Source organism: Branchiostoma lanceolatum, chromosome 9 (genome assembly GCF_035083965.1).
Source record: "Branchiostoma lanceolatum isolate klBraLanc5 chromosome 9, klBraLanc5.hap2, whole genome shotgun sequence".
Classification (NCBI taxonomy): domain Eukaryota; kingdom Metazoa; phylum Chordata; class Leptocardii; order Amphioxiformes; family Branchiostomatidae; genus Branchiostoma; species Branchiostoma lanceolatum.
Genome location: NC_089730.1, coordinates 11247433 through 11273327, shown reverse-complemented (window position 1 = coordinate 11273327; position 25895 = coordinate 11247433). Strand labels below are relative to the sequence as shown.

Here is a 25895-nt window from a genome sequence, read left to right as displayed (position 1 = left end):
TTAGCATTAGCGGATTAAGCTACTCTAAACATGGTGCTCCACAGAGTATTGTGCTGCAATTTTGCAAGTGCAAATCAGCTATTCTAATACACGTGCCTCGTCAGACTTCTAATGCATAATTTATGTAAATTTCTGTGACAGTTGGATGGCATCATTTTGAAGCCATTGTTATCATTGGCTGGTGTCAGCGGCCTTGACCCATACTACACAGTGGCGTGTGAGCAGAGTGTACACACCCAGTTTTCACTCTAAACCCTGTACTAACACCAGCAGTGGGGAAAACAACCAAGTCAAGTGTTAGGTAAGGTACTTAGCTGTTATTAACTTCATGCCCTGATATAGGCACCTATCAATGCTGTTGCTGCATGCTGTGCGTGGAATCGTTGTACTGCGTCATTGTTTGTACTTCGTTTTTGTCCAAAGTATTTGTACCAAGGTCAGTGCTCCTTGTTTGTCCTTGGTCGAACTCGGGGTATTGTTTAGAGATTTCACGTTGTTATGTCGGTTTTAGCAATGTTTTATATCGTCTATTTACAAGAAAGAGGATGTATCAGCTGTGTGCATGGGGAAAATGCGTCTTTATGCATTTTAAGTCTTGCTCAGGGTCAACGTTAAGCAATTTCGTAAGACGAGGGTTTTAATTTGCATGTGCATTGCGTGATAAGGGATCTTAAGGTTCTTGTGGGATTAGATAGCCTAAGCCTGATAGACAGATACTCAGAAAGCAGATTTGTCCACCATGTTTTTTGAGTCTGCGCCAAATATGCAGTAGTCATGTGTAACCTTACGTGAACTACGTTTCCATCTAATAATGGCGTTGGTATGGTAGTCATTGTCTAGCATAGTCCGGGGTTATGCTTATGGTCTGTAATTTTATCACGTGCTCTGCGGCGTGTGAAATGTGCCTGGAGGTATAGCTTGCTGTGCGAGGGACGCTATTATCTATTGAACACACCTGAATTGATGAATCTGTCGCAAGGTTCTGCTTAAATCTGTTTTCGCAAAATCTCCTTATAAAACTGAATATCTACATATTTGTTCAAAGAACAGTGAAACATTGAAGCCATCAAATCTTTGCCTTAGTACGGCGGTTAGTGTAAAGGTAGCCATACCCAACCGGGTTACATTATCGTTTACATATGATGTCCACACCAATGATTCGCGTCGGTTCGGCAAGCCTACTAAGTGTTTAACAACTCGGAAGATACCGGCGGCTAGAATCGAATGTCTGACTCTTTTGATCCATACTTACTTAGAAAGACTCAGGACTTGATCACGGATTGGAAACGTACAATTGCAGTAGAAATGTCACTAAAAGTATACATGTACATCAAAACCGTAGTGACTGATCTCAAATATAGATGACCAAAAAAGCAACAGGAATTATCTGAAAATTTCTGCCACATGTGCCAGCCAATTTCTTGTGACATGTTTTACAAAAGGCTGCATCGCTCACGGACTGAATCAGTTGCTGGGATTTAATCACCAGGATAGATGTGATAACGAACGCTTGACATGAGTGACCCGACGCGCCATATTCAAAACAGTTTGATAACAGTTCACTGCTCTGTAAGGGCAATTTGGGTCACAACTGAACACAACTGCTTTCTCTAACTGTGCAAAACAACTGCTGTGTCATTGCACCGTAAGCAACATTGGTATTTGTATGTAATCATGTATTCGCAATATTTCAGGTACATGCTCAACTTTAAGGTTGCCAAATGCTAGGTTTTCATTACGTTCCGTACAACGACGTCGCATTTGATTTGTACAGTGTGAATATCGCTAGACAATGCAATAAGGTACATGCTGACATGTAAAGAAATTACCAAAACACTGACTTGTTCAAAGTTTCAACCCTACAACATGGGCCTAAACTTAAGCACAACCTTCTTGAGGTCAAGTATGTGTCCTCTGAATTAAGCCGAAATCGTAATAAGCGCTAGATAGAAAGACCTCGTCAGTTAGGCACGCTCATATCTGTATCTGTATAGCCGGTATAACCGCCCTTCGGAGTAAACCACCAGCTTCGCAGGCACGCGGCGCGGCATCAGCTGGTTACATTGTTTGTTTTGATAACCAACAAGCTTTTTATGAATGTCAACTTCTCAGCCATGCCGTCTGCCAAGTCGTTGATAGGCGAGAGGGTGTTCAACACGTTCAGGGATGAGTGCTTGTCCGCGCACAACGAGTACCGATCCCGACACGGAGCCCAGCCACTGGAGATCAGCACTCAGCTCTGTCAATCAGCGCAGAAGTGGGCGGAGCATCTGGCACAGGTGACAGACATGCGTTATGCGTTATCTTTCGTCAGTTGTTGTATGTTATCTGAACATTTTCATTCACAAGTAAAGATAGTAGATGCTATCTGAAACGTCTGACTCTTCAGAGATTTTATCAAGTTGCCTGATTCATTTTGTGTTAGGCGATGTTGTATCTAGATGTATAACCTTCATCAATGCGACTAACAGTCAAATTCACATACGACGTTGAAAGATTTCAGAACATAAGTCGACATAAAGGGGGATGTAAACCAAGGACCTCCTTGTGTAAACTCAGTCAGGTTTGACACCGCATCTTCACAATGCAGCAGCGACATCTAGCTGCAGTGCGAGGTAGAACCAGTCAGTATTGGTCTCTGGAATGTGGCAGACGGTCACCAGAACTTCGGCCTGGTATTAACTCATCAGTTGTGTTTAAAGAACTTTTTATCCAGATTACAGAATGAATAACGCATCTGCATTTGACGTCCCGACTTGCTAATACACCAAGAAATGGTCACCACCGCCATGTTGGTGGAATGGTTTGATGATCCAAGATGGCGACCGGCCAACGCGACGATCCGATGTCTTTCTTTTCATCATCTATGATATCCATGATAAACCACGTAACGTGTTAACCAAACAACTTTTCTTTGCCATGTATTGCACATGTGCACTATGGCATTTCAATTGACTATAAAATATACTCCAGAAAAGACAACTTATGTTCTGACCTGATTTTGTGGTTGTCGTTACAGACTGGTAATTTGGAGTACGACACCGCGAGCCCACATGGGCAGAACGTGGGGATGAAGCTGGCGGGAGGGAAGACGCCTCTGTCCGGGAAGGCGCTGTGTGGCGTGTGGTACGGGGAGAAGGGGAAGTACGACTTTGCAAAGAAGGGACATCAAGACGGGACAGGTGCGATATTTACCGTCGCCAAGAAGATTTTGCCTCCTTATCAGTATGGTCAAGATCTTTGGATAGTAACGTTAGATAACACTGGGGCTTGGGTCATAGAAAATAAAAAGATAATTGTGGGCGGAGGTATGGTGTATGGGAGACTTTGATATCTCCCCACTGATGTAGGTCTGTAAGGTTCTGTTTCATCTGAACTTAATCTTTTACCTAGAATCCTAAAGAGATGAGATCACCAAGTCACAATATTGTGGCGTTATGAAGGTCATGATAATGATTTATGATCAAATTGCAGGTCAGCGCAACTGAATGTAGACCTAAGAATTTATCGTTAGAAAATCAAGCTTGCAATTTTAGAGATCAGATCGCCATGATTATGGACTCTGTTCTATAACACCTTAGCTCATTTCACACAAGTCGTCTGGAAGGACAGTCGTGACTTCGGACTGGGGATGGCGAAGGACGGCGAAGGTAACGTCATCGTGGTGGTGAACTACTCACCCCCGGGAAACGTCCTCGGCAAATTCCCGGCGAACGTTCTGTCGGACAGGTATGTCACGTCTATTGGTAATGACATAATTCCGCCAGGGGACATAATTCCGTCACTGAGAGAAGACAAAACAGATCTCAAACTCAATGTCCCCCCAGTACAATGCACTCCTGCACTCCTGTATATCTAAACTGTGCATACTTGGGTGTGTGGGTGTGGGTGCTATACTAGAGATCTCTCAAACCCACTGTATTTTCAAAGTGGCGGATTAATGTTAATGGGGGTTAGATTCCACAACATTGAAGAATTTGGTTAAGCTGACCAATAGTTGCAGGGCGCTGAACTCTTATGTACAGTGTATTGAAATTGTCACTGGCTCACAGAATGTATGAAGAAAAGCACTGACACAAAAGTTACATTCGACTGTTCCTGCTCTACAACATGATGAGGTCGTTTGGTGTGTGCCATCCACATTCATGAACGTTCCTTCAGACCCATGTAGTTAGTTCCTAGTGGCACGTAGGTCAGCAAGTTTCCTTGCTGTTTTAGTAGCAGGGTACATTCTTACAGGGTTGGTAGCCCTTCCACCCCTTTAAGTGCTCTAGGCACCTCCTCAAACACGGGACGCCAATTTTACGTCCCTTCCGAAAGACGGGCGCAGCCGCAACCGAGATGCCCCTCCCAGGATTTGAACCGGGGTCTCCCAGTTCAAATCAACTAATCAGAACCAGGAGCTCGATTGTAAGGCTGCTTGTATTTTAATGTGCTCACTTTTTCCGCACGACACATCCTAATACTAGCGAGAGGAAGCCATCAGTGCCTGGAGGTAACAAAGCTACTAAAGGCAAGCCCGCTAAGGACCAGAAGGGGCGAAAGCCGAGCCAGAACGCCTCAGATGATGAAGATGACACGGACTGGACCGCTGAAAAGGTGAAGGAAGGTAAGTCTTGATTTTCTAGTCTCGCAACACTGTGAAGCTGTACTCCGGAACGCTCACATCTACTTGGCCTGTTCGTGTCGATGGGACTGTTTGAAATATATTGATCTGATAGCAAGATTGGTAACGTACAATAAACCGTTACAATCCCTGAAGCTCCTATATCAATATATCAATATATCACAATATATCATGTTTATTGCATGTTCATGCCCTTCCGGGCTAAATGCATTACAAGTAATACAATTGTGCATTGTAATAACAGAAAAAAATGAAGAAAACTATTCTATGTTCTATCTACCTCTAAAGTTTACACGCTACTTCTCTCTTCTTGAGACATGTGTACACGAATTCACAGAGTTTCTCAATTACCGATTGATTATTCGATGACATCAAGTATATGAACAGTTTGTCATTTGTTAAGTTTGTATATCTCTGGTCTAGTTGTATTGCGTTAACCAAAGAGATGCGTAAATCTTTGTACAGTGAGCATTCTAGAATAAAATGTACTTCATCTTCTATAGAGTTCTTATTACAGAGTGCACATAGCCTATCGCTAGGAGGAGTCCGGCTGTATCTACCAGTTTCAATATGCAGTGGGTGGTCGCTAATTCTTAGCTCAGCCATGGCTCGGCGATGGCTAAAGTTTTTGATGTCAAGATATTTTTCTCTTTCATATGCCCGTTTGAATTTTCTGTATGTTCTTAATTTGTTGCCTTGGTTCTCTTTTTTGCCAGGGGAGTTTAGTTCTGAGTAAAATGTTTGTATAAAAATGTCTTTCAGTCTTTGTTTTAAAGCAGACTGTGCATATGATGTATTGTGATCCTTGTTAATAAGTAGGTAGGCATAGCCCGACTCCTCAAGAATTTTACTAACATCGGATAACCAGCATGGTACTTTACTTCGATGCAATTCTTGCTGTACTAAATATGCTTCAAACTGAAGGCTACTTGTCGGCACCTCTTTAACCAATCTTTTGTAATATGAATATAATCTAGTGTAAATTGCAATCCATAACGGGAACCTACCCAGTTCTGCTCTTGCGGCGAGGTTGCTAGCATTCTTTCTAACACCCAGGATTGATTTACAAAACTTAAGATGTACTTGCTCGATTGGGGACTTTTCGTTGAGTCCACTTTTGCCCCACGCCTCCGCACCATAAGTTAGTATTGGGACTACGCATGCATCAAATAGTTCACAATAGACAGATATTGACGGGTTACTGTCTCCCAGAGTTGTTTTGATACTAAATAAAGCTCTCAGAGCTTTCTTTTGTAATATTTTTAATGCTGTTGTGAAGTTTCCCCCTGTCGTAAAGACAACCCCTAGATAGCAGTATGAGGAGACGATCTCTATGTTCTTGTTGAAATCACAGGGAAAAAAGGGCGGCAGTTGAATAACCGTATCTGGAGCCAATAGCCGACCTTCATCAAGTTTGTGTTACGTCAATACTTTTCAGATTGAACCTTTTTTTCGCTTAGTTTCCGTCCTCTCGCCGTCTTTCTTATTTCTGTTGTCGCTGTATCAGAACGTTTTGGCAACGCCTCAGGGGGGGAGTATTTATCATTACGCACTGCTGATTCCTGATCACTTACAGCTGAAGCAAAGTTTGTTGAAGAGCTGATTGAGAGGCAGAACTACTATCGAGCCAAACATGGCTGCGACTCCGTGACCTTGGACCCCGGCACGCTGACCGAGCATGCGCAGATGTGGGCAGAAACGATGGCGAAGGATCGCCAACTCAAACACAGCGGGAATCACGAGTACGGGGAGAACATCGGCTCTAAGTACAGCAAAAGGGGCCGGCCTACGAAGGGTAAGTTGTAACATCGTGATCTCATGTTTCTAATGTAACGATTATGTCTTTCCCCGGGGTTAGCCCTTAAGAATAGCCTCTGGCCAGTTGGGCAACCCTGGCATGTAACTACATGTTCCATGCTGAACCAATAAATAGAAATAAAATACCTGGTCCGCCATGCAAGAATATCACCACCATTCATTCTGATAATTATACGCCTCCCGAAAAACGACACAGTGACCAGACTATACTACTAATGATTAGCACTTGTCATGCTTAAAATTTCTTATATTATGTATGTACTCTGATAAGGAACAGAATTTCTGATATGTATATCCAGACATTCCTTCATAATCTAAGTGCCGATACAGGTAAACTGAGATTTTATAAAACTTGTAAATCTGTATACACTAGAGAGAGGTACCTAGAACTTGCTGATTTTGAGTCGCGCTCGGCCATCAGCAAATTAAGAATTAGTGCTCACTCCCTAGAAGTAGAGGACGATATAAGAGTTTACCAGTGTGCCAAAGAATTTGTAAATACTGTACGTCCAACGGTGGAAGACGAAACACATTTTATTTCCAACTGTATATTTAACAGTGACGAAAGAACCGAATTATTTAAACAAGTTATCACGAAATATCCCTACTTTTGCACATTCACGGATAAACAAAAAGCTACCTTTCTCTTGAAATCACAGAACCCACAAATACTAGAAAAAGTGGGACTTTTCGTCTTCCACTGCTTCCAAAAAAGAAGTCAAACCCAGCTAATTTAGATATAGCCAACAATTGTATATAGTACCAGTAACCTATTGTTACAGCAAAGTCAGACACAGTGTACTGACGCATGTATGTTTTTCCTATGTTTTTATCATGTATTTGCAATTAGCCCACGGGCATGAACTTGCAATAAACTTCATTATATCCGGAAAAACAACTACCGAACAGTTCATGAGGTGGTGAACGTGTACAGAACAGGCACAATACATGTCCTAAAGCTGAAGAAAGAGACAGACCCCTTTTCTAAATTAATGTTTTTCGCCAACAGCGGCTGAAGTTGTGGACATGTGGTACGATGAAATCAACCGTTACAATTTTGACCAAGGTGGACATCAGGAAGGAACAGGTAACTGAAACTCTCAGGTTTTGATCAATGATCGATATCAAAATGCCACAACCTTTATCAATACCATCAGCAACATGCATATGTCAACATCGTCATTAATCAATTCTCAGGCTGCACTAAATGCCATGCAAGTCGGAGGAATGATGGGGACATTTCTGCAGACTCTGCAGAAATGTCCCCATCATTCCTCCGACTTGCATGTCATTTTCTGCAGACAGTAATTCATTGCTGTTAGTCCTTCTTTTGGGTGTGATTCAACCCTACTTCTCCTTACCTAATAACCACGGTGAAAACGGAGGTATTGTTTTTAACTTTAGCATCAAAGCTGCAACCTTACTCTACATAATCTATACACCTTAGAAAGAACTCTGATTAATATAATATATAATCCTTAAAACGCGAAGCTAGAAACCATATAAGCGTCGATGTCGGTTGTGCTTCTAATAACAAACCCCTTCCCCCCACACAGGGCACTTCACCCAGCTGGTGTGGAAGTCGGCCCGTGAGGTCGGGGTGGGCTGGGCGAAGGATGACACCCGCACCACCACTTACGTCACCGCTAACTACCTCCCCGCTGGAAACAAGCTGGACGAGTTTGCGGAAAACGTCGTCCCGCCATTGTAAACTAAACATAGTCTCTACAAGACTAACTACGCCAGGGTTTCACTTGCAAACATGCGAAATGTGATCTTCACTGTGGACTGACTCTACTGGCTAATTATTCGTATTTGTATGCTGAAGAGAAATGGTTGTGTCAGTTTTTGGAAAATCTAAACCCCAAATTATCTTACTTAAGGATTTTTTTGCCCTTCTCTAGTAGATTGAAAAGATAGGGATGAAGAACATATAACTGTTTGAGGTGGAACGTTGTCTAAAATGTTTTTCACTACTTGTCTACTGGAAACACGAACCAAAGATGTACAAATACACGTGGTTGCAAGAAAAGTTGTCAGGAGCCGTTTTACGAAGTCTCTAGCCACAACGTCGGCTTTGAATGCCTACGGGTTCATGGCTATGCAGTTAAGATTTGTATTCTGTTGTCATTTCGTTTTTTTAAAACTAGTATTAAACTTTTAAGGCGTCTGTCTGGGCTGCGGGTTTAAATTGAATATTTACATATACATAGAATAAAGATTCACGCTTTTCATAAGTACCTTGTTCGAAATATGTGCTTGTTTGTGTAGTTGTGACCATTCCCCCTTCTCTCTGTGTGTATGCATGCGTGTGCTATCTAGCACTCTAAGTTGGTGACCATACCATCTTCAGATCAAAATATACAAAAAAACGGCTGTTTTGCTGCAGTACCATAACAAGCCGTTAGAGAGCCTGATATCTAAATATGTTGAGGTCTCATCAAGACCTACCCAGGCACCAAATATCAAGACAACCCACCCAGGCATGTTCGAGTTATTGTGTTGATAGACAGACAGACCGACACACACACGAACGAACGTTCCCGAAAACACAACCTTCTTGGTGAAGGTAATAATGATAATAACTTTATTGCGATCAATGCTAGGTAAGTCTGTCTGATAATGGTTGCTTAAAGCCTCTGTTACACATTCAGGACCTTCCTCCAACATTGCCCCAACCACTGCTCAAACAAGGTTGGTCGGGAGGCCATTGTCGTGAATGTGTGTCACCATTAGTAGACCCAACGTTTCGTGCAGTCTGCCTGTATAGGAGTGTACGTAACGTTAAGCGTTGGACTATCGGACTTTGTACCTTCTGTCATCAGTCCAGTTTTCAGTTCGGCTGTATGTTGCCGACTGTAGTTGCAGGAGTACGAATGTCATCGTATCTACCATTTTAACCAAAGAATCAAGGTCAGTTCAGTGTCATTGTTAAATCGTCAGTTTATCGAATGCATCTGCAATGAAACTTTATTCTCCAAGCAGACGTATGTTCCCGCTCTAGATACTAGATCTGAAAAAAGTATGGGGAATTTGCTGCTGACTTCCCCCTAGTTTCTTCTGGTTCCAGCTTTCCCTGCAGTCTGCTGTATCTCTAGATTTGAGTTCGTCACACTGCTCTGTCATTATTTGACGCTCATTGTTTTCTTACTTGTTTGCTCTTCATTCCTTGCTTTGTACTTTTGGCGACGACTCAGGAGGTGGTCCAGCAGAAAAGAACCTCTCAGCTTCGGGCGTAGGGTGGGGCTATTTTGAGCACTATTACAGCCGTATATCTTTTACTTTTTGGGACAGAGTTGCAGTAACTCGTATTTGCGTTTTTACTAGTTGATAGGGATGGGAATGTGTACAGGTTAATTGATAGATAGTAAGGAAATCACGAAAAATTGTAGACTTTCCACATTTTCCCGGACAAATGACAGGACGATGAAAGTCGCCGTGATCGGAGCGGGAATTGTGGGTATGACCTCTGCCCTCCGGATCATGGAAGAGGTTGCGCATGCGCACGGAGACATAGATCTAACCGTCATCTCTGAGAAGTTCTGTCCGGACAACACGAGTTACGGGGCAGGCGGGATCTGGAAACCTCCGTCCGAAGAACACATGACTAAAGCTGAACTGTGGGTAGTCTTGCAATTAAGCTGACTTTGACGATCTACTAGATAAAATATTCAGGGCCATTGTGATCCAAGACACAATCATTTTACTTAAAGTCTTTTGCCATCGCCATCTTACCTCTGCTAAGTTCATCTGTTGCAGATAGAAGAAGTTGTACCGAAAGAACCCCCTCTAAAATTTAAGCTCACTGTACACGGTCTATCCCCGTATACAACGATATCCCGGTTGAGTCCGTGTTAGTGTGCTTGCTTTCTCTAGAACTAAACTATAAAGATCATCATACAAAGTGTCTTTATAATCTCCTATCGAGAGAGAAAGTAAAACTTGATAAAAGGTAAAGAAAAGGGTACGATAAATTGTCTTGAAGTGTTGTTCGATACTGGCTGAAGATTTTCGGAACTTGGTTTCTGCAGGAGATGGCTGCAGTGGTCGTTTGACTATCTGACGTCCGTGCTCCGGACGGACTACGCACACGAACTCGGCATCTTCCTTCAGTCTGGTTACTACGTCCACATGGAAAACGTACCGGTGAGTTGAAAAAAGTCCAAACAGGGAACTGACAGTTAATGAATAACGTCTTTCTTTACGACAACAGAAATGAATACTGTTACGCTTTTGGGAAAATCGTACTTGCAATTCGGCAATCACTCATAGTCAAATTTTGCTTACTTACTGCTGTGAATAGAAAGTTAGTATCAAGTAATTGCTGCTAGGATACAACTCACTCAGTTGGAACTTAACTGTGGGCCATTTTCTTTATCGTCTTTTCCCCAGGACCCTGCATGGAAGAACATTGTTGTTGGCTTCCGCCACCTGACAGCGTGGGAACTGAGCAACATGTTTCCTGGATACAAGTAGGTGTATAGAAAAAGTTCTTACAATAAGAAATTTCCTTTTATTCACTGGGAGCTTTACTTGTATCGAACTGTTCATGCAACCAAGAAGGTTATAGGGGAACCCCACAACCTATGATTGCTTAGCATCTTCGTGTTTCCACTCAATATCTCCTGAATATTGTAAGACAGTATTAAAGCAATTCTTGTGTTTGTGTTCAAGTAGGATACGTACGTCTATTGCCCGTATTTCAGACACGGCTGGTTCTACACCGCATTCATTTGTCAACCGCGAGACTTCCTTCCTTGGGCCCATGCAAGGTAACCATGATATGGGTCTTCCTAGAAGACCAAGACCATCTTGCTTGTGATGTCTTTCAAACCACAAAATGTCGTTCATAATCATTTTCATTGTTGATTCTTTATCCGCAAAAGACGAAGGTAAAAGTAGTGAGTGGAGATGGATTGTTGGTTGCCATTGCAGGTTAACAGAGAAGGGTGCTGGATTCGTGCAGAGAAGAGTCCAGTCATTGGAGGAGGTATGTTTAAACTACCCTCTCGTTGTTGACGATCGTATCTCTAACTTGTGTACAACGAGAACATGAGCCTTATCTCTTTCGAGTCGAATGAGGTGAATAACTATGAAATAGACAGCGATCGAGTTGGTGAATGTCATGGTTGATGTTGGATTTGACAATGGGTTTTCATCAGTTTTGTAGGCAAGATGGCTATGTTTTACCAATGATGACTGTTTTTCATCATATGTTTGCTTCCATGGCCAACTAAAGCTGGCTCCACACTACGATGTGATTGTGAACTGCACCGGCCTAGAATCCAAGTACCTTGTCCAAGACAATGCTTTGTTCCCCGCCAGGGGCCAAGTCATGCGGGTTAGTAGAGTCACGTTTTGCTTAAAAAATGTAACGTGCGTAGTGAAAAGATTGATATTCCCACGTGTAGTCCTTAAGTAGATTTAGAATTCAACCACCTTAAGATTACGAAGTCAAGTGATGGAAAGGCAGAGGTTCATGACGCAGGATAACAAAGAAATGTAACAAGCTCACCATTATAAATACACGTGGTTATTCGGAAGTTGTGGCTATTGATGTAGTTTTGCTGGTGCTGTTATATACAAGTTTGCAACATTTCAAAAGCACTTACTTTAATGATGTGTGTCTATCAGCGCGTAGAAGGGCATGTATAACCATTAACCTTGCTACCTTTCACAGGTTAAAGCTCCGTGGATACGGTACTTTGTGGGAACGTCTGGACCACATCCAACCATCAAGGGCAATCCGTACATATACTCCAAGTGAGTTTAGTCATCGGACCTTCACTTCGTTCAGCTACTAAGCAGGAAAGTCTTACCATACAATGTCGGCGATAAACCTGCTAGTCTAACAACGGTCATATAAACCGTCTAACGGTTTGGACTTCTATAAATCCTAGAACCTCTTACAGTCTCCAAACTCTTGGTCAGTACATGCAGTCAATGCACCTTGTATTGGTCTCAAATTTGGGGAAAATTCAAGACCTGGAATTAAGATCTTGGCTTTGCATACATCACATTTACCAGTTCAAGTCTTGAATTGTATGTTTTGTCGCAGCCTCCATGACGTGGTGATAGGTGGGATAAAACAGGAGGGGAACTACCGGGAGACGAACGACCCACGTGACACTCGGACCATATGGGAGGGGGTACTCGCCCTGCACCCACAGCTGAAGGTAAAACACACTTTGTTTTTTAGATTGCATATTTCTAACAGTGCCCTGAAAATGCAACTCTGGTATCTTTTCGATATTTCAGCCCTTGGGCTAGTGTGGAATTGGAGTTTTAAGATTTACGCATCAAAACCTTGACATTCGTCATCGAATCAAAGTCAAAAACATTTTCTCGACATCCCAGGGTGCTGAAGTCGTTGAGGAGTGGACTGGCTTGCGGCCCATGCGGAAAGGGGGAATAAGGTTGGAAAGAGAGAAGCTGGTAGATTCCAAGTCGGGGCGTCGCTTTGATGTACGTGTTTACTAATAGGTTTGATACTTGAAAGGATGATTTAGAATAAATTCTGGGGTCATTTTCAAAGTTGGCCGAAGAGTCGGAGAGAGGGGTGTGGAACTGAACTCGAGGAGTATTTACATTTCGGTTTTGATTCCTTGAATACAAAAGATGACTTTATTACATTTTTGTGAAAATCCTGTTATGCTGTTTTTGATGCATGCTTAGTTTGTGGTATACTGATCTTTATATTACAACAGCATATTTCAAAATAATAATCTTCATATTATAACAACATAAAGCTACATCAACAAGAGAATTTTTTTAGTTTTTTCATGTTTTTTCATGAAAAGTTATCGGAGTTTGTTCAACAGGTGATTCACAACTATGGTCATGGAGCAAACGGGGTCACGTGGTCTCACGGCTGCGCAAGAGAGGTCGCTGAGATTGTCAAGGTCATCATGGCGGAGAAGGTCACGAAATCTCGTCTCTAAGTCTAAAGACGACTTTTAAAGTTACTGTATCTTTTTTATGAAACCAATACGAATGGAAGAGAGTCCACTTTTGATAAAATGTGCAATGAAAACTTAACTTGGACAAGAAGTCCGCACTCGGGAGGATAATCAGCTTTGCAATGTCTTATCTAAAAATAAATTTCACTTGTAAGTTTCTGAAACTGATTCCGCCTCTGCTTCTGTCAGAAGAATGTGAGGATGATATCGGACGTAATGATTCCGACATTGCAGTACTCTTCGTACAAGTAGAATGTGATACCCCCATCTCTCTCTCTCTCTCTAAAAAATGCAAGTCATCTTCTGTGTTGATTTTTGTCTTTATTGTGCGATCTAAACGTGTAGCGTACAATTGTACACAAAGCGTAGCGTCGACGTCGCTGCTTTACGTTCATCTTCGAACTTTGACACTTGGGTGAACTTCGGGAATTCCCTCAAGCCACGGCGACAATGCGGATGAGGGCGCTGAATCCCCCCGAGGCGGACACCCCGTCCGTCACGAAGTGCAGGGCGAACGTTCCGTCCGACGAGAATGTTGTTCCGGGAGACAACGCCTGTCCGCAGTACCGCTGTGGGGGCGGCCCGCCTAGCGGCCTGAAATATCAATATCAGAAGAGTTTAAGTATAAGTTTATTCAAATCCATAAATAGCGTAACAATATAAAGTACATTGCAGCCACTCTTCCTGTGCTCCATATCAACAATCATATAACTGGACAAAACTACATGACACAAACGAAAATAACATATACAGAATATACATGTATATGACAAAATCACAAGTGATAAAAGATAAGCTACTTGGGGTCCATATGCAATGTGAACAATATCTAATAACTTTACAGTTTTAAAGCATTCCAGGTGTTGGACATAAGAAATTTGCTCCTTTGCATTCAACAGAAATTAAAGAGCGGTACAACTTCAAGTGTGACCTAACTATGGCCAATCTTCAAAAGGCAGCACCAGTCGAAAAGTAGAAATTGCAATTATAGAAAGGCAGTGATTTTCTTGACTCACGCATGGACTTCCAAATAGTCATCCGTACATCCGCCGGATGTGACGTTGTTGTCCGTAGGGCTGTCCGGTAAGTCAAAGTTCAAAATGTTGACTTGCACGGCGTACCCTGGGTCTGTGGTGATGACGTACCAGCAGTCCAGGTTGGGAGGGTACTGTTCGGGGTAGTTAGGGGAGCTGATGATGTCTATGCCCGCCCCGGGAACGTACTGGTCAATCCTACAGTCTACAAGAACAAGAGAAAGAAGGTAAATAGAAAACCACCGATTAAACGGAAACTATTTTTGTCAATAAGCCCATTCGTTATTCCCACTACGCATGTGCAGTGTCAAAGGTAAAGGCCCCTGAGACGTAAACAAAACCCGTCCGACCATTGTTATGCAAATCTTGACAATGTCGAGACGACAACTGTTTGTAAGCCAGAGCCTTCACCTTTGACACTGCACATGCGTAGTCGGAATTACGAATGGGCTTACATGGTGTGTTCGTCGACGTCACATTACTGTAGCACTTACTAAAAATTTAGAGTAGCGCTGTTTGATATAATATGCATACATGCAGTGCTGATATGACAGCTGCGTTTTTTTGTGCAAGAGGAAGGGAGCAAAAATGCTATAACCTGTTACGGGGACCAGAGTGGCCGCCAGTGTGGTCGGTGGTACGTCGGTGGTCTCTTGGGTAGATGTGGACGGGCTTGGTTGGATAGTGACCGTTGTGGAATCCACCGTGGTCATCAGAACTGTGCTAGGCTCTGCACTAACAGTGGTGGGCGCGGTGGTAGTCACGCCGGTCGTCCCTGCATCAGTTGGTACCGTGACACTAGGGGTGTACGGCAATGAGGTTGCCTCTGCAGTTGGGGAAGGGGTGGTGGTTGGCTCCGCTGTCGTCGGTTGCACTGTTATGGGCTCTAGATTTACCAAAAAGATAGTCATATGACTTTTTCAATTATATTTCAGTCTGTGTCACATGATAGCTACCAAATTGTCATTTCGTCTTAAGATGATGATTTGCTTCATCATAGAGTGTGTATGTGCACGTGGAGAACAGAAACGCTAGCATTTCTTTTCAATACAACAATAACAGCGCCTGCTACTACACAAATACAATGTATTAGTAATTGCTTTCTATGTATCATTTCGCTGCACAACTAAATTCTTGTATTTTCCCTGCTCTTCATCGCATCAGGAGATCAGGCTATTTTCTATTTTCTGTAACAGTTTGTGTCTTTACCTGCACATAGCTGCTGTATCAGCCGTACGGCGTCTATCGCAATGTCACCCGTGTGTGATCTCCCCACAAACGCCTCGAAGATCACCTTAAAGAAGAGGAGTTAGAAAAAGTATTAAGGTTTTTTAAAACCTTAAAATAAAAATCTGTTTGAATATCACACCGGCAAATGTCGTCAATGATTTCCACAACACGGTGTGCTATTTTGTCCTCTGCGCTGTGAAGAAAATATGTTGCATGTCATAAAAGTCTGAAGAAGGTTCGTACACGTATAACGGGTACGTACCTTATGATACCCCTCTGTGGGGAACGAGATCCGTGCCTCTTGCCAGGCCGATCCCTGGTCCCCCTGTCTGGCCCACACGAGCTCCCTTTCCAGCTTGTTTGTCCTTCAACAAGAGAGTAAAGAAGCTTTATACTATGCAATGTCACAACCTTTACTAACCAATGTAAAATGATTATATATTTGACCGACCGTTCTTGGCAAGGGTGCACAATTTATGTGTTGGCATTCGATACATTCAGACAGAACTAGACTGTCAAAATTTACCATCAAATGTAAGAATCGATAGGCAGACAATTAGTGTTCGTATAGATATATTGATTTTCCATGTTTAGTAGTGCTTCAAGTCTGTATGTTACATTCCGGATTCCGTTACCTTGTCTCTATGTACACATTGAGGGTATCGATAGCGTCCCCAAACATGTGGTAGTGGAACTGCAGCTGCGCACAGCCCTCCGACTCGAACTCCTGGCTGATGAGGCGGGCCACGTCACCTGGTTTGTGCGGGGGAGACGATTCGATGTACACGTAGTAGCCTGGAAAAGAAATTGATATCTGTGAATTTGAGATGAAAACGTCCGTGTTTTAACCTCCTCCCCGCTGCCTAACCCCATACCCACTACAAATTCGGTGGCAAACGGCTACCTTACATGTAGCAGAGAGAAATTTAATGGAAAATGTCCAATCTGCATATGTAGTTATTGAAATCCCTTATATGATGCTTAAAAACTACTAACTTAAGCTACATGTAATACAACAATGCATGTTGGTCGTGACGGAAGGAAAGAATAAAGTTTTTGTGTCCATATTTCCTCGATCACTTTAAATAATAACTTTATTGCAAGTTCATGCCCGAAGGCTAATTGCAGACAAACAAGTACATGGAAATACATGGGAATCAAAAATAGTTATCTAGTCTACTGTGAAAGTTCTAAGTTTACTAAGGTTGACTATGGTTGGGTTTGACTTCTTTTTTGAAGGCAGTGGAAAAATGAAGAGACCCACGTTTTGTATCGTAAGTGAAGAAGAAGCTTCAAAATATTCGCATGGGGGTCTTGGAATTTTCGGCACTATAGTATAAGATATCACCATTAATGAACGCCTCACCTAAGCCCCCATATCCACTGCTGGGGCCTGTGCCTGGTGAGGTAGTCTCTCTGTTGTTTCTTGTCCAGTCCAAGTCGTTGGTCCTGTCTTGCACGTAACTACAAAAGTCGGCTTCAAACTCGCACTGTATTGGATCTGGAGAGGTGCGGCAACATCACAACAACGTTTTGAAATGTTTCTCTATATCTTAGAATAAAAGTCCTGATGTACGCACTTGATTAATCCCCTATAAAATGTTTTAAGATACAATATTCTTGTGTTCCTAGAACAGAAAAGCGATGACACAATGCCATTCTTCGATGGGCCCCGATGACCAAGCTGAAGCTAGCCCTCGATTCGGCCTTCGATTCACAGCCTTCGATCCAGCCCTCGATTGGATTTTGCCGCCGATTCAGCCTTCGATTAGAGGGAATAGACAGAACATAGCAACCAATTCAATTACCGATTCGAAAAACCTAGAATCTATGCCAGCTCTCTTACAACGAATACAAAAGGCAACACAATGATCAACTAGTACCAAATCACTCAACAAGAAGATATTTACTTGCAAATAATGTCGGAAAGGACATAATATCACGAATTCGGCATAAAATAATAGTGACTACTAACAAGGGACACTAGCCCTCGATTCGGCCGTGGATTGGATTTTGTTCAACAGATTGCAGCGCTATTTGACGTTTTTTCTAAATGTGGCCCATGAACGTGAAAAAGTGATTAGGACGCAATGGGTTCTACTGTATATAATGCGAGTATCAAATTCAACGGGCCGGATTTAATGAACGAGCCGCGGAGGGTCTAACCGTTCAAAAGCGGGAAGAAAGGGGTACATAAAATGGCTTGCTGAACGGATTGCAGCGCTATTGATGTTTATCTAAATGTGGCCCGTGAACTTGAAATAGTAATTGGGATACGTTGAGATCTAGAGCACTTTATGCAAGTGTCAAATCTAACGGGCCTGATTTAATGAACGAGCCACAGATAAACAACAGAAAGCGCTACAAGCCGTCCAGCAAGCCTTTCTTTTCCAGGCAATGGATGCCCGAATCGAGGGCTAGCTTCACCGGATTAGACCCCCTGCGGCTCGTTCATTAAATCCGGCCCGTTGAAATTGATACTCGCATTAGGTACATTACATCCCAATGTGTCCCAATCACTTTTTCAAGTTCACGGGCCACATTTAGATAAACAGCAGAAAGCGCTACAATCCGTTGAACAAAATCCAATCGACGGCCGAATCGAGGGCTAGTGTCCCTTGTCAGTTGTCACTATTATTTTATGCCGAATTCGTGATATTATGTCCTTTCCGACATTATTTGCAAGTAAATATCTTCTTGTTGAGTGATTTGGTACTAGTTGATCATTGTGTTGCTTTTTGTATTCGTTGTAAGAGAGCTGGCATAGATTCTAGGTTTTTCGAATCGGTAACTAAATTGGTCGCTATGTTCTGTCTATTCCCTCTAATCGAAGGCTGAATCGGCGGCAAAATCCAATCGAGGGCTGAATCGAAGGCTGTGAATCGAAGGCCGAATCGAGGGCTAGCTTCAGCTTGGTCCCCGACCACTCACCTTTACAGATGACGTCATTTCCGGACCACGTGCCAGCCCCCTCACAGGTCCGAAATGCACTGCCCTGACTGAACCCGTACTTGCACTCGAACTCGATGACGGAACCCCAGGCAGTCTCGTTCCCAAGGATCTTGCCGTACTCTGGCCGCTGCAGTGCCGGGCAGTGGATCACTGTTGTAGCAATTACAAACGGGAAGAAAATAAAACGTGAGAACTTGTGTCGTATATCTACCAGATTCTACAAAAGAAAAGAGGGCGCTAGAAAGTCAAGATTTCGAGCCAAAGAAATGTTTTAGGCCACGAAGTCACAGATAAGACTTAGTTTGGCGTTGCCCAGCTTACCCTGACAAGCAGGCACCTGTCCACTCCATCCCCCATCTGCTTGGCACACCGTCTGACTGGGGCTGTCTGACGTCAGTTCAAATCCAGTGGAGCACGAGAACGAGGCCGTGCAGCCGTACGTCATGCACACGTGATCTGAGACGACCAATTGGTTCGGAGATGGCAGAGCCGGACAGGTGACAACTGGGTTGGGAAGAATGGTGCGTTAAGTTGAAACAAATGACGCAAGGAGAACGCTTCTTTCTTTACCCAAGACCCACCCACCAAATTTGGTGAATTATTTCCCTGTGAAAAAACTACATACATTGCTGCACGAATATGATGTTCTCGTGTAAAAGCAACCACAATACGTTGAAAAGCAAGTATCGTACTTTGACAGGTAGGCTTCGGCGCGGACCACCCAACACCTTCCACACAGGTGGTGTTGGGAGCACCTATCAGCACGTGGCCAGGGTCACAGGTGTACTCCAGCGTGGCACCTGCCAGCTGCCCGGAGAAGCTGCTGACTCCGTTGGATACGGAGGGAGGGAAGGGACAGTCGGAGGCTGCAGAGAAAGATGAGATCACGCAGAGTAGTTGAGTTGACGAGAAGTCCTTGCATTAATGAGCATTGAGCACCAACGGTGTTTTGGTAGGTTAGATGCAATCGCATTTCCAATATAGATGAACAAAATTACATGTACCATGATGCTATTTCAGTTCAGTGTCACAATCATCACCGTCACGAAAACAACTAAGGATAATGAAGTCAGGAAATCCTTTCCGGTATGAGTTTTTTTGTGAGTTTTTTAAGAGAAGCATGAACAATTGCGTGAAAACTAACCAGCGATATCATGCTTACACGTTGTCTTTCGACTCACTTTAAAAACCTTGAATCAGTAGAAAAATCTCACCCCAATATGTGAGGTTGAAGCCCCTGTCAGTCATCGTAGCGTCGGTTTCCCAGACAACGTAAACGTCGTCTGTCGTCTTGGACGAGAACACGTCATCGGGCGGATACCGCCCGGACAACGAGACAATGACGTCACCGCCCTCACTGGAGCCCTGGCGTTAAAAAAATATAATAGTTTGACAAAAACTATTGGATCAATGAGAAGAAAGTTAACATAAGATGGAGCATCCATTTTTATCCTGGCACGTTTTAATATTTTCTAAGTGCATCAGATGCCTAGTAATGTCGACGTCACTTCCGTTGGCTGTTGAGCCGTTAGATAATCCCTAAAGTCATCAGCAAGGAAAACGCACCTCATACACAGTCAGCTTGTCGTAAAAGTGTTCTGTCTGTAGGAAGTGAAGCTGGAAGAGTGTGAGGTGGTTGTCCTTGGGCTTCAGTACCCACGTGCAGCGCTGGCGGTTCTGGTAGTTCCCGGGGAAGCCAGGGCTGTACAAAACTCCGCTGTCGTCTGCCAGGAGGTCGCCGTTGCCACAGAGCGCTGAAACAATCATGCATGTATAGTGAAGGAAGAGTTGAATATATGTGTGTGTGTGGGGGGGGGGGCTATCGGGGGGGGGGCTCTACCAGGCCCCGTGGATTGCTGGAAAAAAAGGAAAAATTGTCAAAATAGAGTGAACAGTATGCTAAGGGAGTTGGCTACGGAAAGGGGGTCCAATACGCGAACTGTAACTTCTATAGTTATTCCGTCTATTTGGCCAATTTCTACGATTTTTCCAGTGACCTGTGGAGCCTGGCAGAGTCGGGGGGGGGGGGGAGATACACGCGAGAACTTCAACAACTTCAAGCACGCGGAATTAGTAACAACGCTAAAAAAATTGATTACCTGTGCAGGTTGGAAAGGTCGTGTAGTCCCACTTCCCGTCGGGACCGCAGACAAACGTGTCCTTGTTGTTGTCTGAATGACCGTAAGTGAACCCGGCATCGCAGCTATACGTCATGGTGTCCATGTACTGTAGCCCGGTGTACGTGTAGTACCCATTCGGGAGGTCGTCAGGCAACTGACAGCTGACACCTAGGTGACATGTAGGAGAGGGAAGATACGAAGGAAAATCTACCGTGGCCCGTAAAGACACGGCGCGAAAGCTGTGCTTAGGCCCGGTACGAGAGTATTTCTAATGTCTTTACGAGCCACGGTCGAAAACTTGGAAATTCGCCTATAAATTTCGACAACGTTAACGTCTTTCCAAAGACTTATTTGAAAACAGCAAATGAAGTGCATTAAGTTACATCGTATGGAAAAGGATTTGATTGGAAGTGTTTCATCATGTGTCGCCCAAAAAGACGCGCTTTTTCGGGTTCCCAGGACGGCATGTACATGTATCTAGCCACTGCGCTTGCCCTGTGTCACAAAGGGCAAGCGATGATCTAAAGTAAGCAGCTGCTCACTTATACGAAGAGCACATCTTTTATCACAGTAGAGATAAAGCGTTGTTATGCTGTGGCGTAAGAAATCACGGCATACTGACGTTTACAGGACGGCTCGGGGCCGAACCAGGTGCCGTTTTCCGTGCAGGTCCGATTCGGCGTTCCGGAGATTTCGTACCCAGGATCGCAGTGGTACAGCGCGTAGGCCTGGTCGTACGTCACGTGACCGTTCGCCGGGTCTGGCAGGTCATCACATGGGCGGACTGGCAGAGGTCAAGTTCAACATTAGCAACAGCTATGTGAGCATCCTAGCAACGCTAAGACAGTCGGAACAACGGGATGCGCAACAGCCGCTTTCAATCAGTTGTGTTTTATTTTTCCAACACTGGTAATGTCAACAGCTTATAGTTGTAAGTTTTAGGCTAGAAACGTAAGCATTTTGATTGTTTAAAATGCAATATATGAAATGAAGTCTATAAATAGCTCACAAGTATGGTTTCCATATGTTTTCCGTCCCTTGACTATTGCAACCACTTGGTTTACTTATAACTCGGCCAATAAGTAACGGAAGAGACGAAAAATGGGGGTCCTCGGGCACGTCACAACAGCTTCATTACTCAGTCAGATTGGTACCTACTAGCTGCAATGATACAACACAGTGATAATAACTGGGTGGGAATATAGGAAAGGCTTACTGTAAGGGTCACAAATAACTCCTGCGTCTTCTTGGTGAGTACAGTCAGAGTTAGTGACGGCCGGACACTGGTATATCGTCTCCTCGGTTCCACGGCACTGCACGTCATCTAGAACAATGTCTCCCGAGCCTACCAAAGAAGCCAAAGACATTATGGACTTGGTTAGGATTTTTCCGGCGTGAAATTATCGTTCCAGTAGCAATAGCAGTTCCATCACCAGGCCATGCATGGGTCGATCAGGAAGGTTTTTCATCAACATGCCAAAGACGATGATACGAGGCTACCAAGCGTTCATCGGACTTAATAAGTGCAAAAAACGAACGAATAGACGCACAGTTGTAGCTAGCATGGTATTTATCTGTTTTGGGCCTCCTGTTTTGGAAACGGATAGATGTAAATATACCGTGCTAAAGAGGATGAAGCCACACATTTGCTTAGAAATCACTGGAAAGTTTGTTTCATTGTTCTGTACTGAACGAAAGAGTTCACCCCACCCACCTGCACCAAAGAAGGCCGCTCCATGTGCGGACATTGCCCGGTGGTATCCCAGCATCCTACAGACGACGTGCGCGTCATTGATGTCCCACAGGTCGTCACAGATGGTCCCCCAGTACCCGCCCGTCAGCAGCTCCACACGGCCCTTGTTCGGGGTCGAGCCACCTGCAAGCCGGATCCTTCCTCCTGCAGCTGAAACACAATGAACATGAGACTCCCACGTCGGTCGTTTTCATTACGTAAACATTATAACATACTGACAGCGTGTGATCTTACGACATAACGTTTGGGATGATTTTATACAAAACCTTTAGTGACAGCCGTATCACAAGATAATGAGGCTCCATATCATAAAAGCCGGGAGTCCAGCCTTCTTAGCATTAGTCCGCTACCCAAGCTTCGCTCCACGCCAAGAAGACTGGGCACCGTTACCATTCAAATGATACACATTTGCATATTCGCCGAAAATACTTGGCGGGGAGCGGAGCTTGGGTAGCGGACTTAAGCTAAGAGGGCTGGACTCCAGGCTATTATCAAACACGAGTCAAATCGGTCATCGTTCATTAGAACAATTTGCCTGCAAATTTTACAAATGATTTTCAACAGATGACTTCATACCAATGGACATTGAACACTGAAAAATATCTATATATTAAATGTGTCGACAGAACATTGCACAATCTTCTCAACTCACAGACTGCCCTGTAGCTGATTCGGAAGCCTGCTGCTTGCACGGAATCGTCGGTGACGAAGTAAACATCCAGACGAGAGGTCGAAGTGTCGAAGGCCGGGAGGCTACCGGTCCCGCAGTACTTGGTACTGTAGACCCCCTGCGAGAAAGCATTGACATACTCATAGTCAAACAGACTGTCGGCAAACGGTATTTCAGAAAACTGATGAATTGTTTGTAGTTTATTTCTGTGGCTACGTATCCCACCGGCCAAATTGTTGCGAACGTTCCCGATTTGAATGTGAATCTCATTGCGTCGCGGTGGCGCAGGCAGTGTGTTTGGCCCCAGAACCCAGAGATACCGGGTTCGAATCCGGGGTTCCCTGATTTGTCCCGTTGACGTTGTGCCCTTGGGAAAGGCACTTAACACGACTTAGCCCACTTTACCCAGGTGTAAATGAGTACATGTACCTAGCTTCGGTTGGGGACGTCCCTTGGAAAGGACGTTAAATGGAGGTCCCGTGTTTGAGGAGAGCCACACCTCAAGCACGTTAAAGAACCCAACACACTTATCGAAAAGATTAGGGGTCCTTCCCGGTGTGTTTGGATCATATAAATCTGTCCGGATGTGCAGCTTGTACTCTACAGTACAAACCTGGTGTGTTACGCCTTCATGCGGTTTACCGGGTATGCAATACAAACATAAACAAATTCAGACAAGACTATGAATATACGGAGATACGTGTAGTTTGCAGGCTCCAAAAATGCCTGGCCTGGCGTAAAAGTTGTGAAATATTCTCCAATTTTGGTCCTCAAAGGACCACCAGTCTCGAAGATACGGAATGCAAACACCTGTCACGATGTTTTAAATTTGGATAAGATTCAAAAGACAGATAACTGTTCATTTTTGTAACTGTTGGCATATCTAAACTTACGTTTTCTAAGAATCGAAGATAGTCGTACGGACAGCCAGCATCGTGCTCTATGTCCATGTTGGTGACCTCTGCGGCGATGGTGTGGTCAGACTGGGCCTGGATGGTCCAGTGACAGTTCAGGTTGTCCGGATATTGATAGGTGCCATAGCTCGCGTGCGACGTTAGGAACTGAGTCGTCTCGGTGGCTACAAGGTCGCCACCACATGATTCTGCTACGTCTATAAGGAGACAGGTGGATCCAAAATCTTTGTCACACTCTTGATGTCGTGTTTAATTTGTCCGCATGATTGGAAGTACATTGGTAATTTCCATATGCTATACATGTATATGGATATCATACACTAGTATACTAAAGCCCAGGAAGTACGTACTGATATACATAACATACACAGACGATGGCTGTACAATAGAGACTTTACATGATCCATTTTTTATTATTGTAGAAAGCTAAGATTGCACCCGTATCATAAATTATATGAATACATGTTACATATTTTCATTTCATTTTCTTTTAAGCTGCTACTATTATGGAGTGAGGCCGCGTGAATGTAGAGTAGACATCAGGGTCCTGAATACGCGGTGTGTTAAAAGAACGAAACTTGGCAAACTACATTATCCTTTTGATACTAAGACTGAGAAGTGTGCCAAGTTTCGCTCCTCTTAGTCAGCGTTCGTGTTTGTGTTGCAAATATTGCACAATTAATTTATGTAAGTGTACGTTTGTGTGTGTGTGTGTGTGTGTATGTATGTGTGTACTGATGTGTATATGTATGTATGTGTGTGCGCGCGCTTGTGTGAATGCATGTGTGTGTGTGTGTGTGTGTGTGCATGTGTGTGCGCGCGTGTGTGTGTGTGTGTGTGACGTTGATGTGTGCGTATCATTGCATGTGTGTGAACTGTATGTGCTTGTATTATACATCAAATATCATATCCATTTTGACTTCACAATTTACTACGGCCCCTATGCACCCCTAAGAAGCCTCGTTAACAAACCACGCACGGGGTAAAGTGTGTTGATCCTTCTGTATTGTACTCTCGACATAGTTTTACGCTGTAGAAACGACACTGTATGTACATCTTTACACTATCTTAACAGTCAATGTTTGCAAATATCTTAAACCTACACGGTCACGACAAACCCGATCATACCTATCAAAGAATCTTACCTGTCAGAACCCCCAGACATAGAAGGACAAGACATGCCTGAAATGTCGCCATATTTAACCACAGATGGCTATGTTGGCTGGCCCCTCTTTGTACCTTTTGCGCACGGCATGAAACACAAATAAGAAGGGGCGACTGTTTGCAAAAAATGGACAACGAAAATAAGAGCATAGTTTATACACATACAAAAGAAGAAAGGGAATTGAATAAATGTCCAAAGGCAGATGATGGAAAACTGCCAAATAATGATGTCATCAGATTGAAAGACAAAATCAATGTAGAAACTTCAAACTTACCCCTATCCGTGCGGTGGACTACTCTGAACTAACTGACTGGTAAAGCTAATCCTGTGTGAGAGTGGTAGGGGGGCGGACACCTGTGCGCCGCTTGTGTGGGTGTTCTACTTGTTCTAGCCCACATGATATTCGGAGATCTGTATCTGTATATGTTTCACCAAGCCGGTGTATAACCGTCCTTCGACGCAACGCACCTTTTTTTGCAAACACACGGCGGCAGCTGGATACAACTCTTTGTAGTTTGGATGTCATATACAGATCTGTTTACCTGTAAATTGGTTGTCGTCTTCTACATACTAGTAAGTCAATGCCCAGTACAGTTTACAATGTTCATGTAAAAAACAGGAAGGGTTGTATTTGCTCGCGTAGAAAACGTTAA

General features: G+C 43.7%; 3 protein-coding genes across 4 annotated transcripts; 2 read left to right on the top strand and 1 right to left on the bottom strand.

The window, feature by feature from the left end:
- The first annotated feature begins 33 nt into the window (after positions 1-33).
- LOC136442488 (uncharacterized) lies at positions 34-8682 on the top strand. 2 transcript variants are annotated; one of them, XM_066439373.1, is made up of 8 exons: positions 34-301; positions 2113-2279; positions 3020-3182; positions 3582-3729; positions 4470-4609; positions 6204-6422; positions 7455-7532; positions 8002-8682. In XM_066439373.1, exons 2-8 carry the CDS (start codon positions 2115-2117, stop codon positions 8154-8156), a joined length of 1068 nt encoding a protein of 355 aa, XP_066295470.1. In that variant the 5' UTR covers positions 34-301; positions 2113-2114; the 3' UTR covers positions 8157-8682. The 2 variants fall into 2 exon arrangements, with proteins under 2 accessions (XP_066295470.1, XP_066295471.1); XM_066439374.1 differs by lacking the exon at positions 34-301 and adding an exon at positions 325-436.
- A 596-nt stretch (positions 8683-9278) lies between these two features.
- Positions 9279-13572, top strand: LOC136441897 (D-amino-acid oxidase-like). Its single transcript, XM_066438444.1, has 11 exons — positions 9279-9358; positions 9868-10065; positions 10477-10591; positions 10838-10917; positions 11152-11217; positions 11381-11435; positions 11685-11786; positions 12126-12208; positions 12504-12621; positions 12803-12910; positions 13267-13572. The coding sequence occupies exons 2-11, from the start codon at positions 9872-9874 to the stop codon at positions 13384-13386; spliced, it is 1041 nt and encodes a 346-aa protein (XP_066294541.1). The 5' UTR covers positions 9279-9358; positions 9868-9871; the 3' UTR covers positions 13387-13572.
- Positions 13573-13705: 133 nt separating this feature from the next.
- LOC136441896 (CUB and sushi domain-containing protein 1-like) lies at positions 13706-25619 on the bottom strand. The gene is made up of 20 exons (XM_066438443.1): positions 25517-25619; positions 25223-25316; positions 24057-24274; positions 23146-23281; positions 22455-22643; positions 21957-22085; positions 21363-21524; positions 20720-20908; positions 20187-20374; positions 19835-19985; positions 19313-19486; positions 18942-19124; positions 18600-18770; positions 17035-17169; positions 16304-16463; positions 15931-16033; positions 15648-15732; positions 15037-15324; positions 14421-14643; positions 13706-13998 (listed from the first exon to the last, which is right to left on the bottom strand). The coding sequence occupies exons 2-20, from the start codon at positions 25272-25274 to the stop codon at positions 13839-13841; spliced, it is 3096 nt and encodes a 1031-aa protein (XP_066294540.1). The 5' UTR covers positions 25275-25316; positions 25517-25619; the 3' UTR covers positions 13706-13838.
- Positions 25620-25895: the final 276 nt, after the last annotated feature.

What these genes read in the sequence shown, in the direction of transcription:
- LOC136442488 (XM_066439373.1), top strand. Translation starts at nt 2,115, where the DNA reads ATGCCGTCTGCCAAGTCGTTGATAGGCGAGAGGGTGTTCAACACGTTC. An exon ending in GCGAACGTTCTGTCGGACAG is followed by an intron (nt 3,730 to 4,469) that starts GTATGTCACGTC and finishes TCCTAATACTAG; the next exon opens with CGAGAGGAAGCCATCAGTGC. An exon ending in TGGACATCAGGAAGGAACAG is followed by an intron (nt 7,533 to 8,001) that starts GTAACTGAAACT and finishes CCCCCCACACAG; the next exon opens with GGCACTTCACCCAGCTGGTG.
- LOC136441897 (XM_066438444.1), top strand. Translation starts at nt 9,872, where the DNA reads ATGAAAGTCGCCGTGATCGGAGCGGGAATTGTGGGTATGACCTCTGCC. An exon ending in CTTCCTTGGGCCCATGCAAG is followed by an intron (nt 11,218 to 11,380) that starts GTAACCATGATA and finishes TTGCCATTGCAG; the next exon opens with GTTAACAGAGAAGGGTGCTG. An exon ending in CCAGGGGCCAAGTCATGCGG is followed by an intron (nt 11,787 to 12,125) that starts GTTAGTAGAGTC and finishes TACCTTTCACAG; the next exon opens with GTTAAAGCTCCGTGGATACG.
- LOC136441896 (XM_066438443.1), bottom strand. Translation starts at nt 25,274, where the DNA reads ATGGCGACATTTCAGGCATGTCTTGTCCTTCTATGTCTGGGGGTTCTG. An exon ending in GACCTTTCCAACCTGCACAG is followed by an intron (nt 20,375 to 20,719) that starts GTAATCAATTTT and finishes TGATTGTTTCAG; the next exon opens with CGCTCTGTGGCAACGGCGAC. An exon ending in GCCGAAGCCTACCTGTCAAA is followed by an intron (nt 19,125 to 19,312) that starts GTACGATACTTG and finishes TTCCCAACCCAG; the next exon opens with TTGTCACCTGTCCGGCTCTG.